Source organism: Carassius carassius, chromosome 25 (genome assembly GCF_963082965.1).
Source record: "Carassius carassius chromosome 25, fCarCar2.1, whole genome shotgun sequence".
Lineage (NCBI taxonomy): Eukaryota > Metazoa > Chordata > Actinopteri > Cypriniformes > Cyprinidae > Carassius > Carassius carassius.
The window spans coordinates 13824436-13842331 of record NC_081779.1 but is presented as its reverse complement, the minus strand read 5'-3'; the positions used below and the strand labels follow the sequence as shown (position 1 = coordinate 13842331).

Genomic DNA, 17896 nt, shown 5'->3' with positions numbered 1-17896 from the left:
GCAGGATTTCCTCCAAACTGAAAACACAAAAATCTATAACCGCTCAACTCCAATGTTTAAGTATTTGAATCATCGCTCTAAAGAAACACTCTCTTTCTGATTCAGAAACTACACATGGTTTAGAAAGAGAAAAAAACACAAAGAGAAAACTTAAGTAATAATAAATCAAATGAAGAAATCGCAGAATCTGTTGATGGAGCTGAAACGATTGCTCGCACTAAAGGATTACACAGAAGCTGCTTAGCAAGTGATTAGATCGAGTCTCGCCTCAGGCCTCCTCCCTCAAGCCTGGCCACAACAGAAGGCCATTATAAATGAAGAGACCTACACTATTGGACAGTGAAAACTGTTTTCATGTATGACATTCGACTAATTAAACTGCACAAACAAATATTTATAGGATTGAGGGTTAAAACTGCAACACAAATAAGCCTGATGTGGACAATAATCACTAAATATTAAAATTCTATAAAAAAAAAACCAAAATTATTTATATAAAAAATGTTTTCTAAATAAATTAAAACCAAAAAACAACAACAACAAAAATAGTGGCTTTAAATGGTGCAAGTGAATTTAGGCATCACAGCACCATACAGTAAAAGAAAAAAAACAGCATGATGAATGATTCATTGTGTTGATTCTGCATTGTAAAGGGTGTAGTCTAGTTCTGAAATTAAATAGAGGAAGTGGAGAAAGCAAGTCGTCGAATTCAAGAACAGCCTGTTCGTCTTACAGAGAGAAAAAAAATACACAACATACATACACTTGACCAAATCAGCTAAACAAAATACTTTCAAGGTGTCTACTATACAAAGAGTCCCAATTCTTTAAAGCCATTTAAATAAATACATAAAAATTTATGTTTGCATGACATTTTCTAGGACTTGTATAAGAAAGCTCATTGAGGCCCATTGCGGAACATAATAAAGCACCTGAACATAATCATCCAGCATGAAGAAACAAAACAGAGGAACAATGTGACTTGTATTACATGCATGTTTCTTCTCGTTAAACAAACATATCAGGTTTTCCATGTCTACTTCTATTTAATTAAAACACCCAACACAATTAAATCTTCCAGACTTTAACTAAAAGAGCTGAGATGAGTTTAGTTGGACATCAAGAAGGGTGTGTGTCAGGGAGAAACATGACTCACTCTGCCCTGGTCATTGCTTTAGAGCAGCGGTTCTCAATTCCAGTCCTCGCATCCCCCAGCTTTGCATATTTTGTCTCTCTTTGTTAACGCACCTAATTCAGATAATCAGCTCGTTAGAAGTGAGCTCTGTGCATGAACTGTGTTCCCATTGACATGGTCCCTACACAGTGTTCATTGCTCCCTACTCCCTGAGCAGGGGAAATCTGTTGAAGTTTACCTCACTTTGGACCATTCATTCATGGATTTGCGCTGCAAAACGTCTTCACACACGGACAAGTGTGACATCATATACCTTAGTAAATAAATAAAATTTAAATTCACATCTCGTTGCACTTTGAATGGAACGTATTTGTACGGTTCCAACCGGAATCATGGCCGAATACAGTGATGTCCACTTCGCAGGGCACTTGCATTCGAATAGAACAAATGTCTGAAGCAATAAGAGAAAGATACAAAATGTGCCAAGCAGGGGGGTGCAAGGACTGGATTTGAGAACCGCTGCTTTAGAGCAAGCTTCATCCTAAAATGAACCCATTGAATCTGAGAGCACAGCGCTGGCTTTAAACCACAAAGTCCACTTCTGCTTCAAGAAATTATCTGGAGCAGTTCAGAGCTAGCACACGCACTGGACGTTAAAAGCAAATTAAGAGGTTAAACATCACCTGGTGTGTGACTGTGTTTTATCTCAATGAAATCACTCATCCATACCCAACACGAGCTGAAAGTTTCAGAGTCACAACAACATGAACCACTTATATCTGCCAAATGCATCATGTTTGCACAGTGACCTATATCTCTGTCCTGCATGACAGAAAAAATTAACTTGGATAAAAAAGATGAGGGATAACAGAACCCATTTGGGAAGGAATGTATGTCAAAGCACTAATCTGACAAGATTTATTTTCTAAATAATAAAGATATTTAGTATTAAATAAATTGTTATGCAGTATACAGTTACAGTATTCAAGAAAGGTCCAAATAAAACAAAAGTTCTGTGTTTACATTCCATAAAATACCGCAAAACCACACACAAAGAAAATATCATGTACAAAGAAATGGGATGTATTTGTTGGGACATGTCACCTTTCCTTGTAAAACCGCATCTGTCAACACACATCATCACCTCGTAAAACAACTTCAGTTGTATTCTCTTCCTGTGCTCAAACCTAGCAAAATAAAATCACAGATCTCCCATATGCTTACATGCTGTATTACTGTCCATCCTGACCACACACACACACAATCACTTCTGTTTCCATGGTGATAGGCCTGTACACTACATTCCTGGGATATTTCAGGAAAAGGAAGTGTGAGAATTCTTCAGATCTGTGATGAATCACTTGCTTTAGGAAGCAGCGGTGAGCACAGTGCACCACAGTTCATCCATTCACTGGGCCTTTAAAATAGCCTCAAGCTTTAGTTAAACATTACAAAATCTGTGATAACCATATTTTTAGACTTAAATAACAGTAACACCATCAGAAAGTAACATGGGACCTCTTATAAATTAAAAAATGCCATTTTGAGTAATTTTAATGCAAATTTATATGATTCCAGTTTTATCATTGTTACAATTTAAAACAACTGTTTCCTATCAAACGGCCTCTCCCGTTGCATTTAACAAGATTATGGGGAGCTCCTGGCAGTGGAAGATCACAGAGCAAACCTTCCTCTGAAACCATCCGGCAGATTAAAGAGAGAAAATTTGACTTCAACGTTGTTGCATATGACACGCCATGAGTGTGGCTCATGCTGGGGACCCTGAAATGACAGAGACGGGCATATGGTGGGTGGGCAGCGTCCACACGGAGGCTGAGCTCACACTGGAACTGAATGCACTCACTGCAAGAGCATGAGTCTCGCCCTGCTTCACTCGTGAATTGTCTTCTTTAACAAAGGAGGTCCTCCCTGGCCTGTTCACTCGTTTCCTCCCTCCCAGGAGCCTCGGAAGAAGAAACAGCGGAGCAGCTGGGTTCAGTCGGGCTTGAGTGAATTTATGTTGTACAAGGTCTGCATGCTTTACTATTCCCACAACACCTAAAATCGCCTGTGTGTTTCAGCCGTGAGGATCAGCTTGATTTCCTTCAGCAGATCTGAGGAAGTTGTCGCTGATGACTGTATGTCATTGACAACTTTTGACATAGTGGAGTGGGCGTGTTCAGGCAAAGATCCTGACACCCTCCATTATTCTCAACCAACAAGAGATCTGATCCGCATTCTCACCAAGGCTGTAGAGGATTTTGGCCTAGCTTGGTCAGCTATGGAAGAGCCCGCACGCAATCTTTTAGACAAGTGGTACCTGAAAGAACGCCGTCAGCATTCCTTTCACCAGTGGCCCACCCCGTTCTTCCCAAAGGTTCACAGCACGCCCCATATCCAGCACATGTTAACTCCTTCACTTCTGCTGCTCTCACAACTGTGGACAGCGTTGAAGAAAGAAGATATGGAAAGCTCCACTCTCTTGAAGAGGTATTTGCTGCGCATCTGTGCCCTCTATTGGCACTTGGGATAAAAGCCCACGCAGTGCATCCATCTAAGCCCTGCAGGACAACCTCCGCTTATTCAGTAGTTTGCTAAGCTGGCTCAATGCTTCACACAATGGAGGTGCTACAAGGATTTCAGGCCAAGCTTCTACGCAATATGGATGAGTCCGTCCCAAATCGTGATGCTTTTAAAGAGCTGCGTTGACTTGGCTCTGCACGCTACAAAGACCACTGAGCAGGTTACTGGCAAGGCCATGGTCAATTTGAAAACTTTGCTTGCAAAAGGAGCCATGGAGATGAATCATCTAGCGAACAGCGAGACAAGCTTTTACAGTGCTCTTTCTTTGTTCTCAAAACAGATGGCGAGCTTAGGCCTACTCTCAATCTCAGGCATCTGTCTCCCAGCTAGTGAGTTGTCTTCCTGGGGAAAGTTATCGATACAGCCCAGAACGCTCCCTGACAATTCAGCAGCTAGCAACGCCATTCAAACTCCTCCTTTGAGATTCCTCTGGGCCTGCTGGGCCTCTCCAATATTGGCTCAAAGCCCATGTACCATCCCATGCTTGGCGCCTGGGACATTTTCATCTCATGGTAACTCACCTCTCTATCAGAGATGTGGCACCTTGGAAAACTTCTCGCCTGTTTCAGTCAGGCATACCATTGGGACTAGGGCTGAAACAATTAGTCAGCATTATTGGCAACATCGACAATAAAAAAATGGTCAAGAAATTTTTGTTGTCGAGTAGTCATTTGATCTAATATGACCTAATGTAAAAGCCTACAATAATGCGGTTTAACCTGTGTGGCGCTGTAGTGCAAGACAGTAATTCAGCCCTCCTGGATGCAATTCAAGAGAAGACGACACAGTGTTTCAGTTCAAAGCAAATGCAGTAACGAAATAAACAATAAAAACTCTGGTGAGAAAGCAGCAGTTAAGAACACATCTGATTACAGCGATGTGGATGTTTGCACAAGCTAAAGTCCAGTCACGTCACCTTTATTTATATAGTTCTTTGGGCAATAGATAACCTTAAATCAGGCTGCTTTACAGTATTAGACATGAAAAACCAAAACTCTGCTCTTTCTATTATAAAGCAGCTCTCCAGTGTGGAGCTAGCTAATAATAAAATATTTTTATTAGTGGGAAAAACGATATTTCATTAAAGTGATAGTTTGGTTTGCAGAGAATCTAGCTCAGGACTGTTTTGATTATCATTACCCTATAAGGTATTTAAGAGAGATTATGTTGGAAATAAAATAGTTTATCCAAAAAAAAAAAAAATGTTTGGACTGACCTCTAGAAGGAAGGTGGTCATGAAAGATGCTGCCAACTCGGGTTGGGGAGTACTATACCAGAGCAGACTGGTTTTCGGCTCCTGGTCAAACCTGGAGCAATGCTTGCACATCAACTGCCTCAAGATGAAGGCAGTTTTTCTAAACCTGAAAGCCTTTCTACTGGCCTTAAAAGGGCAGTTCATGTGCCAGGCAGACTGAACCAAGGAGCAGACATGCTGTCCATGGACAATGTAGCACCAGGACAATGGAGACTACATCTCAAAATGGTTCAGATGATTTGGCCTGTCTTTGCAAAACCAGAGGTAGACAACTTTCACCGCCCTATTTACTTTTTGAAGCAATGAGATGCCCTGTCCCACGAATGGCCCAACACTTGCTTGCCCATGTTAACCTTTTATAACCAAAGTATATGTGGGAGCCATCGTGGCAAAATATGCAAAAAGTGGCTGGACAGTCAGAACACAAAAAAAAGACCTTGCTGTTATGTTTCTGAGGGGAGCTCAGAGTCTGTGATTCTAGCAAAACCTGTAATTAAAAGACCTTGTTTGAAAAGACAATTAAGTTAAAAATGAAAATGAATGTGACTGTAGAACCCGAGACACAGTAATGGACAGGTAGAGCAAGAAACACCGGCCAGCATCTGGTGACAGTGAGTTGACAGTGATGAATGCAGCTGTCACTGCTGCCCGTCACATTCGTGACACTGACAGACCTTCCAGCCTCAGAAACTACCTGCAATCCTTCACTCTCACTCAAATGTGTCTGTTCTTTCTCACTTCAGTGCTCCGTTTACTGCTTGCTTGACATACCTGATTTTTCTAAATGATGAGCACTTCCCCACACGTCTTACATTTACATTTACATTTATTCATTTAGCTGACGCTTTTATCCAAAGCGACTTACAATTGCTATATATGTCAGAGGTCGCACGCCTCTGGAGCAACTAGGGGTTAAGTGTCTTGCTCAGGGACACACTGGCGGTTCACAGTGGATTCGAACCCGGGTCTCCCACACCACAGGCATGCGTCTTATCCACTGCGCTAACACCACCCCATAGATCTTCTTAGATATCTTGCTTTTCTCAAATTCCCTCATTTGATATGTTTGTTGTTGTTCTCTCATTTTCTCATGAAATTGTCAGTTATCCACCATTCATTAGTCATCCTCCAAATTTTAAAAATATTAAAGTATATAGTAAGTATTTCCGCTACTTCAGAAACATTTCTACTTTTAAAGGAAGATCATCTGGATTAAAAGTCTAAAAAGATAAGAAAATTGCATTTTAAAACACCCCTGCAAAAAAAGCCAAAAACGTGGATTTGGGGAGAGAAATGAGAAATTCCAATCAGCCCTCCCGAATAATTCATCAGATAATGTTCATTAAATTGAGTCACTGGATCACTAAACATGTACACTGCCTTCTTCACACTGTGAGAAATAATAAAAGATTTAAAAAAATTTCACTGACGGATAAAATTAGAGCACGATGGAAAATTTTCAAGCCAATGAGAAGCATAATTTGTATTTGTAGAGCAACTTCTGCTTGAGACATACAACTGCAAATGTTGTGCACATTAATATCTGTGCATTTCAGAGGGCAAACATCTTTACATTTCATATCCATCTTTTTTTTACCATGTGCTTTCTCACTGCCAGAAAGCATTTGGTGTTGCTCTTTCATCTGTCTGCTCCCTGCCAGCTTTTCCGAGGTCAGGCCCCATAATAACAGGGTAGAGAAAACCAGAAGCTCACGCAACACACAGAAGATCTTTCTGAAAGAGAGAGACTGAAAAAGCAAAAATACAGGCTGGAAATATACAGTCATAATTCAAAACAAATGTTTCTAATAATGACACTGTGCTTGTGAGTGGGGGGAAATAATATTAGACATCTCTTCCTCAACATCTCATGAGAAACGTCCCTCAACTATCTTTGTGTATAGAAGTCAATGGCTACCATCAACTGCTTCGTTACCAGCATTCTTCACAATATCTTCTTCTGCATTCAACAGTAGAAAGAAACTCAAACAGGTTTGGAACAAGTGGAGGTGGAGTAAATGACGAATTTTCATTTTTGGGTGAACTATCCATTTAAGATGGATTTGATTGATCATACATTCAGGCAACCCACAGACTAGTTGCTTTTTGAAACTGTGCAGCTTTGTTTTGCACATCTCTAACCACTGGAACAAAAAAAATCAATTATCAGTTTTATTAATAACAATAACAGTTATACTTATTGAAAAAAGGATTCTTTAAATTCTAAACTTTCTTTAACCACCACTTCACTAGCTACAAGGTTCATTCTTATTCTGGCTCTCAGAGCAGCACGTTTTGTTTCAGAAGTTCATCAATCTTAACCATTTGCCCACCTGAGCAATTTGAGGTCCTGACCTACAACACAAAAGCTGATCAGGACCTGAGCTGCAGCTCTACTTCTCTAGACCACCCATTTCACATACTTATGCTTCACTATCCCACTTCCTCTCCACCCTCTTTTCTTAATTTAAAGACAGACAACACACAAATTCAAATCTTGTAAACGAACAAGATACTCAAAAGAACCAGTTTTCACTTTAGGTGTGCATTCTTATGCAATGTGTTTATTTTCATTTGTGCAAATCTGGTTTGCCCAAATGTTACAAAAATGTAAGTAAATGTTGTTTAGAATATGGCCATCAGTGTTACCTCAAATAAAGCAGCTTGAGACAGGTGCACTGTTACTTTTCTAAGCATTTAGATTTTATATTATTTATTTTTGCTATTTTTGGCAGATTTTTTTTTTGCAAGCACTACACAAGTATATTATATTTCATTTTATAGCTTAAAAAAATAAAACAAAATAAAATATAAAATAAAAATGTCAAAAGTGATTAGCTTCTTTGTTAACATGTCACAAATCAGGATAAATCGCTAACTAGGTTTAATACGGTGTTCAAATTCTAAAAAATTAGCTTAATTTGGTGAATGTTGTGGAGATGTAAGTCTACATTCAGACTCAATAGAGCACTTTAACGTTCCGATCCAGGCCTATCTTGTTTGGACAGCGATCTCCTGTGACTGTGATGTCAGAACTGCCTCTGAGCACATGTTTGTGTATCCGTTGGTCATGTGCTTTGTGGGTACTGAGAGGGGCCAAAGAGTCTTTGATGGGGTGGGTCATGGCATTTATTTATAGAAAGCACAGCTGCGGGACCCAAGCAACTTTTCTGTGTCAGAATGTTTGAGAGAGAATGTGTAGCCTATATTGTGCAATAAATATTCCATTTATAACATTGCAATGCCTGATATGATATGGGTTTGTCTAAAGCTGTATTTTGTACTGTGGTTAAAGAGCTGCAAGAGGTTCAGTCTCTCAATGGAAGCCATTTTGGATTAAATATTTAGGGACAGCAGTTATTCTTTGGCACAGAGTCATGAATGCTTCCTGCAGGGGGCTCATGTTCAGAAACTGGCTGACAGAACGAGGTGAGAATGTGAGAAATTACAGCAGCTGAGTCTTGCCGCTTAAACCAATAATAAAAAAGACAGGTGCTCCATTAGCCAATCAGCAGCAAGCAGAGGTCAGCAGGGACATGGAACCTTCAGACCAATGCGCTGCAAAGTTTAGCTCCAACCCTGATCAGACTCACCTACCTGTGATTATCTAATGATCCTGAAGACATTGACTAGCATGTTCAGGTGTGTTTGCATACTTGCATTGCATACTGTTTCACATAACCTAGTATTCCATTTCAAACTTAGCCAAAGGCACAAACACAGCTGTTTTCAGGTGCTATTTGCAAGTTTGCACTGAGGAACTGAGGAACAGGAAGTATTCAAACAAAAAGAATCACTTTATTATGAATGGAAAAATATTAGTTGCTTAGAAATGTTTGCAGGAAATATTGCAACAGATGGTGGGTGAATTATGCATCTTGTTACACTCTATATAGAGCAAATTCATATCAGACTCTCAGCTTTGTTTTCACAGCACTAATAAAATTCCATCTCATGATATCTTAAAAAAAATGCTACTGATAGCAATATGAGATCAATGATTGTTTTTTTTATAGCAACAGGTTCTTCATAATCATACTCTCAATTCAATTGACTTCAACAGTAAAAAGTCACAAACGGTTCAAAAACAATTCACCAATTATTTTGAGCCCTTGTTATAGAGAAATATTGAGTTAAACACTGCTGTTAAATCACACAAAAAGAGTATGTTTCTAGTTTTACGTAAAATAAAAATGGAAGGAAATAAAGTGTAAAATAAAACTTTGTTGTTGTTGAACAAAATCAAAAGATTCAAGCTGTAAGGTGAATCAAAATCCTCATTACTAGAAACTGTCATTGTGCCAGATAATTACTGCTCTGATTGTTAATAAATTATTTCATCTGATTGTCATATATTTTTAAAAATATAAATAGCATTATAGAAGCTACTTTTTAAAATCAGCCAACTACTTTATCAAATGATTAGCTTGACCATCTAAGCTACTTTAAAATATGAGAAGCTTGGCAAGCTACAGTTTCACTTCCCTATTACTTTTATAGTAGTATGGACTGGTTATTTGGAGAAGCACAATTTAGGGTAGCAAAACCTTCCTCACAGCAAGCACAGGCCATAAATTGTTCATGACAGAACTGCTGGACATCTTGCTCCGAAAACACTGACAGATCCCTCCCTATTGCGCACATGTGGTTCGTTTTAACCCTGCAAGTGTGAACTGTCAACATTTCTGTGGCTCTGGGAGCAGCGATTTCCTGACGCAGTCATGTCAAAGATGTAAAGAATGTGTATCATTCACAGCATATGCTCCTGATCATGGCCAGCGAGCCGTTCGCAGCTCACAGTGATACGGACAAGGAAAAAAGCTTATACTAATGGACGAATGGCTGATCAGAGTCAGGGTTCAAGTTGCGGATAAAACAACTGTTCTCTTTCCTCCCTCATTCTACTCATTGGTTGTCTGTGTATACAAAACATCACACACTTTCTGTTGTTTGATGTTTATCCAGCAGACATGAGACATGATTTTTGCAGTGCTTCCTTTGCAGAAAGAGACATCCAGTCAAAACATCTGACACAAGAACCCTCAAACACATCTTTCCTTTTATGATAATGTACAGAAAAAAAAACTCCTGAGCAGAAAAACCCAGGTGAAAGTAAATATCAAAATTAGATGTTAATTTAGGTTGTGTTGAAGCTTGAGGTTTATTGGCCGATTAGACTCAAGAATATAGCAGGCACATAAACTATCAATGGTTTTAAAGTTCTTTACCTGTTATTTGATTGGAGACGTCGGCTTTGGGCTCACATTTTGAAAGCACACATTCTATGGAGGAAAAAACAAATATAGATGAGTTAGAGCATCTAAAGATAGTCTGTAAAACACCAGCTTCATTATACATTGTATAAAGTAGTAGAATGTATAAAAAAAATCTGCATAAACTTCACAGTGTAAATTACATTTATTAATTTCTTATTATTAAAGTTACAAAACCAATTTAGCAAAGAGAAGTGGGAGAATTTCTATCTTTTTTTGCTTGATTAACATGAATAACAGACACTGCTATCACTTTAAGAGCTGCCCAAATCCAATATACTTTTACACATTTTATTTCTCTGCTGTTCACTTTCAGTTAAGACCTAAATTACTGTTCATAAGGATACTAGCAAAAAGACAGGAATTTTGACGCATAAAATGTGTGTTTTACTGTTCAAGGCATATAAAGCGGTAAACATATCTCTGTTCAATACTCCCGCACTCTATGAGAACTATCTTCACGTGCGTGAGCCTCTCTGACAGCACTCAACTCAGAAACATTATGAACTTGTCATTCATTATAAAACAATTTCAATACAATTATGTAATGCAATTAAATAAATTAAATAAATAAATTAAATGATTAAATAAATAAATTAAATAAATTAAATAAATTAAATAAATTAAATAATTAAATAAATAAATTAAATAAATAAATATATATATAAATATATAAATAAATAAATAAATATATAAATAAATAAATAAATATATATATATATATATATATATAGTACCCAATATTTAAGAGGGTCTTGTGTGTCACTGCTATCATTAGCAAGAACAAACTTTAACAAGAACAAACTTTCACTTGAGGTTTCATGATAGTTAGTTGATGATGCCACATAACTAACACAGCTTCAATTACAGCTTCAAGCCTTTTAAGATCTCCAGTGCTTGTGGTGACTGTGGATGTTTTTTATTATTCTCCTACAAACAGATAAGAAGGAGATTTGACAAACATCAGTTTTAACTCCATGTGCTTAACTTCTCCTCTACTTGCCAATTAACACTACACCCTCTGGAAACATAAAAACTGTCTTTGCTTCACGCTGACCTGCCCCAGTGACCCTAAAATGTGCTGACGTTGGCATTGAGGTTAAGCTTTGAGTCTGGGCACCAGTCAGTGGACTAATCCAGCAGAGGTACTGACCTCTATAATCATACATAAACTGCCTCACAGTGGGGAATCATGGAAGCTTCTGTTTTATAAGGATGCAAAAAGCAGAGTTACTGGCACATGTTGCATGTAGTCACATGCTTATGGGCAAAATATGGAGCATATGAGGCAGGACGTAAGAGAAGTGTGTGCAAAAAGATTCAAAAGCAAATGCTGTACTTTCTTCAGGCCAGGCTTGGCTTTCTTAGCAGCATCAGCCATTTACTGCTGCTTACATCACAGCTTAAAAGTGAAGTCATGCAGCTTGAATATATCACAAGAGACAAGTCAAGTTATGACAAGTTCATAAAAATTACATGTTAAAAAAAAAGAATAAAAAATGGATTTATCATGGATAAATAATTTATAATATGATAATTAACATGCATTTAGAAAAAATACTAATTGAATATCCATTTCATATTCCACAAACGAAAGTTATAACTGGTCCAATTAAATGACTTTGTACTTAGTTCACAAGCTAATTGGTTAGCTGACAGCCTTTGCATACCACTAGCTGATACGTCTAGTAGCTACCACTGCTACAAAATGATAACTAAACCATTTTGTTTATCTAGATTGTAATAATTTGATATATTTTGGAACAGGCAATACAAGTTCACAAGTTTTCAGTTATCATTTCTAACATTTCTCCTTTTCATCTAATACTTTTTTATAACAATTATGGAAAACGGGTATAGTTTTAATTTTATTTAATGAATAACAACACCATCAAAATATTGGTTTATTTTTTACGTTATATGCAGCCAATCAGATTTTCCACATTTTAAAAAATTATTCTAAATTATTATTATTATTATTTTAATTCAATTATTCAAGCACACGACTGCAGTCAGGCCATGTCACGTGACAAGAACAGCATACCACAAATTAACACTGGCTGCAATTACATGCAACGTTACACAGAGGACATATGACTTCCCAGTACATTTCTCAGCAGGTATGTTAAGCATGCTCTTCCTGGAAAAGTCTTTGTGTGTTGTGTGTTGGTCTGTGCTTTAGGTGTGGTGTGTTGGGCTGGCTGGCAGGTTGGGGGAGGGAAAAGCAAGAGACTTTTGAGGGCCTTTCGCACCGCTTTAGTTCCTAAACTAAATGTAAAGTACTAAAGTACTGGGACGATTTTGCACGAACTCTTTCCCAGGGTTGCATTTGCACCGACAGTGTGAACTAAGAAGTGATGTAAGCCGGTCGACAGCAATGTCATCTGTGCACAGTGTTCATCAACATTAAAGAAGAACAACATTAACAACAGGAGGATGGAGGATGCTATGATCGGAGCTGTGTTTTTGTTGTGTCTAGTGGGTTTCACAATAATGGACATGGAATGTCGACATATACGTAAAGTGATTGAAAGAATGGAAAGAAGGACTAAGAATCTCCAACGACAACTGACAGTGCTACATTTGCTACAAGTGGCTGCACTTCAGCGTCCGTCAATCTATCGCTGTTCATCATACTTGGGAAATAAGTTGACAATGTTTACAGTATGTTTACATGGTGTTTTAAATCATGGCGGGTGAGGGTGTTTTCAAACGCCTTGGGCTAATCAATGTATACTTACATCACAGGTAGTACCAGTTGTGCTGGTTAGACCCTGCTCTGGAGTAGGAGCCAATTTGGTTCTCGAAAAAGCCAGTCCGGTACTAAAATTGCACCCAATGCAAAAAAACACCAAAAAGTGGTTTCACAATTAGTTTTACTATGAAAAGGTTCCCGCGGTGCGAAAGGCCCTTTGCTGACAGAAAATAGTCCCTCTAATCAGACACAGGATCTGAGGCATAGTACACCCCCTCTCTCTTCCTCTCAGATCCTCTTTCTATATCAGAAACACCACAACATCCCATCTGCATCTCTCTGATGTCACAGAGAGTGGTGCTGTGAGACACTGAGCTGATAAAAGTGTTACGTAAAAGCCACACACATATTATATGGCACATGCATAGTCATGGTATCAAACTCATGGTGATGGTATTTTGAAGTAAAACATATTATTATTAGCATCTCAAAAAATACAATGGTATTCGTAATGGTAAACCCTATAAACCACTGCTGCAGGGCTTAATTTGTGCCAGAACAAGCCGGATCCAGATCCGGCACCTCCGAAATTCGATGGGGCACCTCATTTTGGCAGATCCCCCATCTCCAGTGGTGGCGTTTCAGTACGGCAGAGTATGGCAATTGCCAAACTAAGCCCAGTCAGGTGTGCTGTGAAAAACTATCCAAACTTCATATCTCTATTATAATTCGTTTTTTTTTTATCAAATTACAAATATTTAACCAATGATAAGTATTAAAAAGAGCTTGTCAGTAAAACTTTGTGACGCCATTGAATCCTCAAGCTCTAAGCGAAACCTCATCACTTCACCCCGCCTTCACTCAGATTGACGCGCCGCGCACAGCCTGGAGGAGACAGGTCTCCGCTTTTCGCAATGCAAGTGTAAATAAATAACTGATGTTTGAATAGTACAGCATTTTCTTTTCTCAAACACCATGTGTCTGTAAAAACTATTTTTGAGTGTTTGAAGACCGGAGAAGTAGGTTATTTCAACGCTATCTCAAGGCCAATTCGTACGTATTTTACGAGGTGGCTTATTCGTACAAATTTGTACGACCTCACTCGTACGATTTTATACGATTTGTCTAAACCCCAGTGACGGTTAGGTTTAGGGGCGGGGTTAGGTGTAGGTCATTTGAACAAATTCATACGAATTGTGAAACTCGTAAAATACGTACGATTTGGCAACAATCGTATGAATTTGTACGAGTGTGGTCGTACGAATTCGTACGAATAAGCCACCTTGTGAAAAATGTACGAATTGCAGTGAGATCGGGTTGGTTATTTGCCATCTAGCCATACTTTGTGCATTTTAAATATCCTGTGCATAAGCACTTAATCATTTATATCATGAGATTTTGGCCAAGATGATTTAATAACTTTAAAAATTAGGCCCCCATATAGCAACGATGAACATTATAAACCTGTAAAAGTTGTTGAAAGCATATATTGTGCTGCACTAAAACCATGCGATATAGCTACACACAGCCCTCCACCGAAATTTAGGACCTGATTAAATATAACTCTGTATACAGAGATTTATAAAATAAAAATCACACATTTTCAAAAATTTTCAGACCTGAAATTTGCTGTTTAATTCATGACCTTACAGACCCTAAAGCAACTGATGCATGCTATTAATCCAATGTGACTGCCCAAGTGCTCCGTTACCTCTCCCTTCTGTAATCGTGTGCCGGATCCGTTACCCGACTAGTTCCGGGACCTTGCAATTTACAAATTAAGCACTGCACTGCTGTATATACAGCTCCACAGGAAAAATAAATGAAGTTTGAGCTTATAGACAATAGTAATACAAGAAAAGTAGAAATACAAGATATATAATAATAAATAGACAATAAGTAGTTCATAAATTATCTTTGCTGGCCACACTCAAAAACATACAGCCCAACCAGTTTAGTCTGATTCATGAACAAGTGACTCTTATGAATCAGTTCTTTTCCATGAAAAAAGACTCACAACCTCTAGACTGCCATCTCTGTTATGAATCAGTCTAATAAATTACTGAGTTACTGAAATGCCATCTGACTCACTGTATGTAAATGTGACACCATGTAGTTAAATATAAACATTCACAAAAAAATAAAATTTATTAGTGTAGTTTATTCCAGTGATGGAAAAGCTACATTTTCAGCAGCCGTTACTCCAGTCTTTTTTTTGTATGTGCGCAAAAAAGACTACAGAAAACACTAGTCAACTAAGGTGCTTTCTGGTACTTTTGTTAGCAAAATGTGGTAGAAATCATAACTCCATTTTCTACAAACTCCACTTGCGATGTCATCCTTCTGTAGGGTAGAACATCAAAGTGAAGATGAATAGAGACCGGAGACCAAATACAAACACGTGAGACATACTTGCAATTCCAAGCGCATGCCTGACACAGATATTCACAACTGCGACACTTAACATGCACCTCTCTAACATGTGTACTGAGACCACACAACATAGCCTTTAGTAAATCAAAAACGCTTCTCAAAAATGTTACAGACATGTATGTTTACGCCCAAGACATTTAATGCAAAGCAGACTAGAAGAATGGGTGATTTATCATGAGGAGGTAAAGATGAACTGTTCATTTCATTAAACACAAAAACTTGCCAAAAATCTCTCAAACATGCACAGCCCAGTGCTCAAAAGTAAACCGTTGAAGGCAACCGATTATAAGATCAAGCGTACTATTCCAGTCCAAATAAGGAAACACAGGCTAAGCGGGCAGTGGAAAAGGCTTGGTTCAAGTCCACTCCTGGGGAGAAAAATTAAAGCAAAGAGCCGTTTATTTGCAGGAAGCAACCACAAACTATTCAGTAGCTCAAAGAAGACAAAAGACCCATTGCATGTTGCTGAGAGTGATTTTAAGACTTGAATTTCATACAACCGCAAAACATACACCAACAATAAAACAATACACATATAACAGGGTTGTTGTGAGGTCACTCTTTTCCTTTTGGTTTGACCAGACAGGAAATGAGCTAGTGACATAAAGAGACTCACAATACAAAGATATAAGGTCAGATGTGTTTGTTACATGTCTACAACTTTAGTCAGATCCAAAAGCCCCTCCACTCAAAGCCAAACAAGAACAAAAGCAGAGAGGGCTGCTGTGATTCAAGCCCATGTGTCTACGACCCTGCCACTTTCATACCACACAAGCCCAGTCATTGTGATCGGACCCTCCTTTTGTAGAGCAGCAGGCGGACAGTCATCGATCAGACTCATACGTGAATCATGTGTTTGAGGAAAAGGGACTTCTCATTGCCACATGCTTGCTATCTGGCTCATACAGGCCTAATCGGGTGTAACAAAGCTGCGGCAGAAGTCATAAGTATGAGTCTGCTTCAGAGCTTTTACTCCCGAGCTGTACGGGAAGCAGTTCAGAGCCAATCCCAACACAAGAGAGAGCGTTCTGATCCCTATCACACAACAAAAGAGGTATTTCCCCATGGTGCAATTAGATTAAGCTCAACCGCCAAATCTGAGGCGCTTTCATGTGTTGACGTTAGATATTTTGAAGGTTAGGCTGCTAGGCCTGAGCCTGCCACAACTTTTTGTTGGTGCTCAGAAGAGCTAAGCAGCAAATAATATCTTGATTATATTTTTTCAGAACATTTGACAGATTCAAAAGTAATTTTTTGCTTTTTTTAATGTTTAACGGGTCAACTTAAAAACAACTTAAAAACATCATGTTTCAACACAAATGAGACGGAATCATGACAACATCTAACTACTGGAGAATGTAGTAATAGATGCATCCATACATTTGCTTAAGAATTTTTTTTTTAAATGCTATAGCCCCTTTCACACTGCATGTTGAACCCGGAAAATTGCTGGAACATTGCCGGGTCGCCTCTGTGTGAATGCAAACACGTCCCAGGATTGATGCCGGGTCGGGGACCTAGTAACATTGCCGGGTTCAGTCCCAGAACGAGCTCGGTGTGAACAAAAGCCAGAACTAATAGCCTAAAGGGTATGTTGTAGAGATGACGTATGTTATCGCGAGACTCTTTTACCAAGTGTTTTGAAGGCAGATCAACGTTCACAACGAAAAAAATATGTGCCAACTGTAATGAAGCAGAGATCAGTTAGCTCCTCACTATATGCGCTGAAGCTAGGATCGTTCGCCAGCTTAAGTACAAGTTAACGTGCCTAGCGTTTTCAACTCATACATTACACGTCACATCCTGATGTCACATGTCTTTACGGGACCTTTACGGTAGGGATGTCCTGATCAGGTTTTTTTTGCCCTCAAGTCCGAGTCATTTGATTTTGAGTATCTACCGATACAGAGTCCCGATCCGATACTTCTATAATACATAAAAAAAGAATAAAGAGCAGCGAAAAAACAGATCCAGGATGTCCAATAAATTTACATTTTGAAATGTATTCAAATAGAAAACAGCTATTTTAAATAGGCTAGTAAAAATATTTAAAAATGTTACTGTTTTGCTGTACTTTGGATCAAATAAATGCAGGCTTGGTGAACAGAAGAGACTTCTTTAAACAACATGAACGATCTTACTGTTGAAAAACTTCTGACTGGTAGTATAGGCAACTTACATTTTTCTCTAATTTCTAGCTTTTAATTGGCTTAGAAATCTATAAATGCTGGACGATAACAAATAATAACGATTTGTTTATATACTACAAACACTGTTTATCACATAATAAGGTAGAATAATTTCTATACTGTAATAAATGCTATGTCAATCAGCACAGCATTGTTCATTTACTTTATTTATCACCTGCTGGAGATTAATTGAAAAACCATATATTGTCGTAATCGTCTTATTGTTTCCAAAAGTTTCTGTTTTTCTGTGAAAATAACTGTTTTCATACAGCGATAGCTGGATGCTTTTGTCCATATTTGGAATTTCCTGATATGACTTTCTGCGCAAGAGCG

The 17896-nt window shown here is 38.4% G+C and overlaps 1 protein-coding gene across 1 annotated transcript in view; it reads right to left on the bottom strand.

Moving 5' to 3' along the window:
- Positions 1-17896, bottom strand: part of LOC132104267 (triple functional domain protein-like) — a 94765-nt gene that overhangs the window by 67939 nt on the left and 8930 nt on the right. The window contains exon 2 of the mRNA XM_059509609.1: positions 10202-10255. Coding sequence (XP_059365592.1) covers positions 10202-10255 — 54 coding nt within the window. The remainder of the gene's footprint in view (positions 1-10201; positions 10256-17896) is intronic.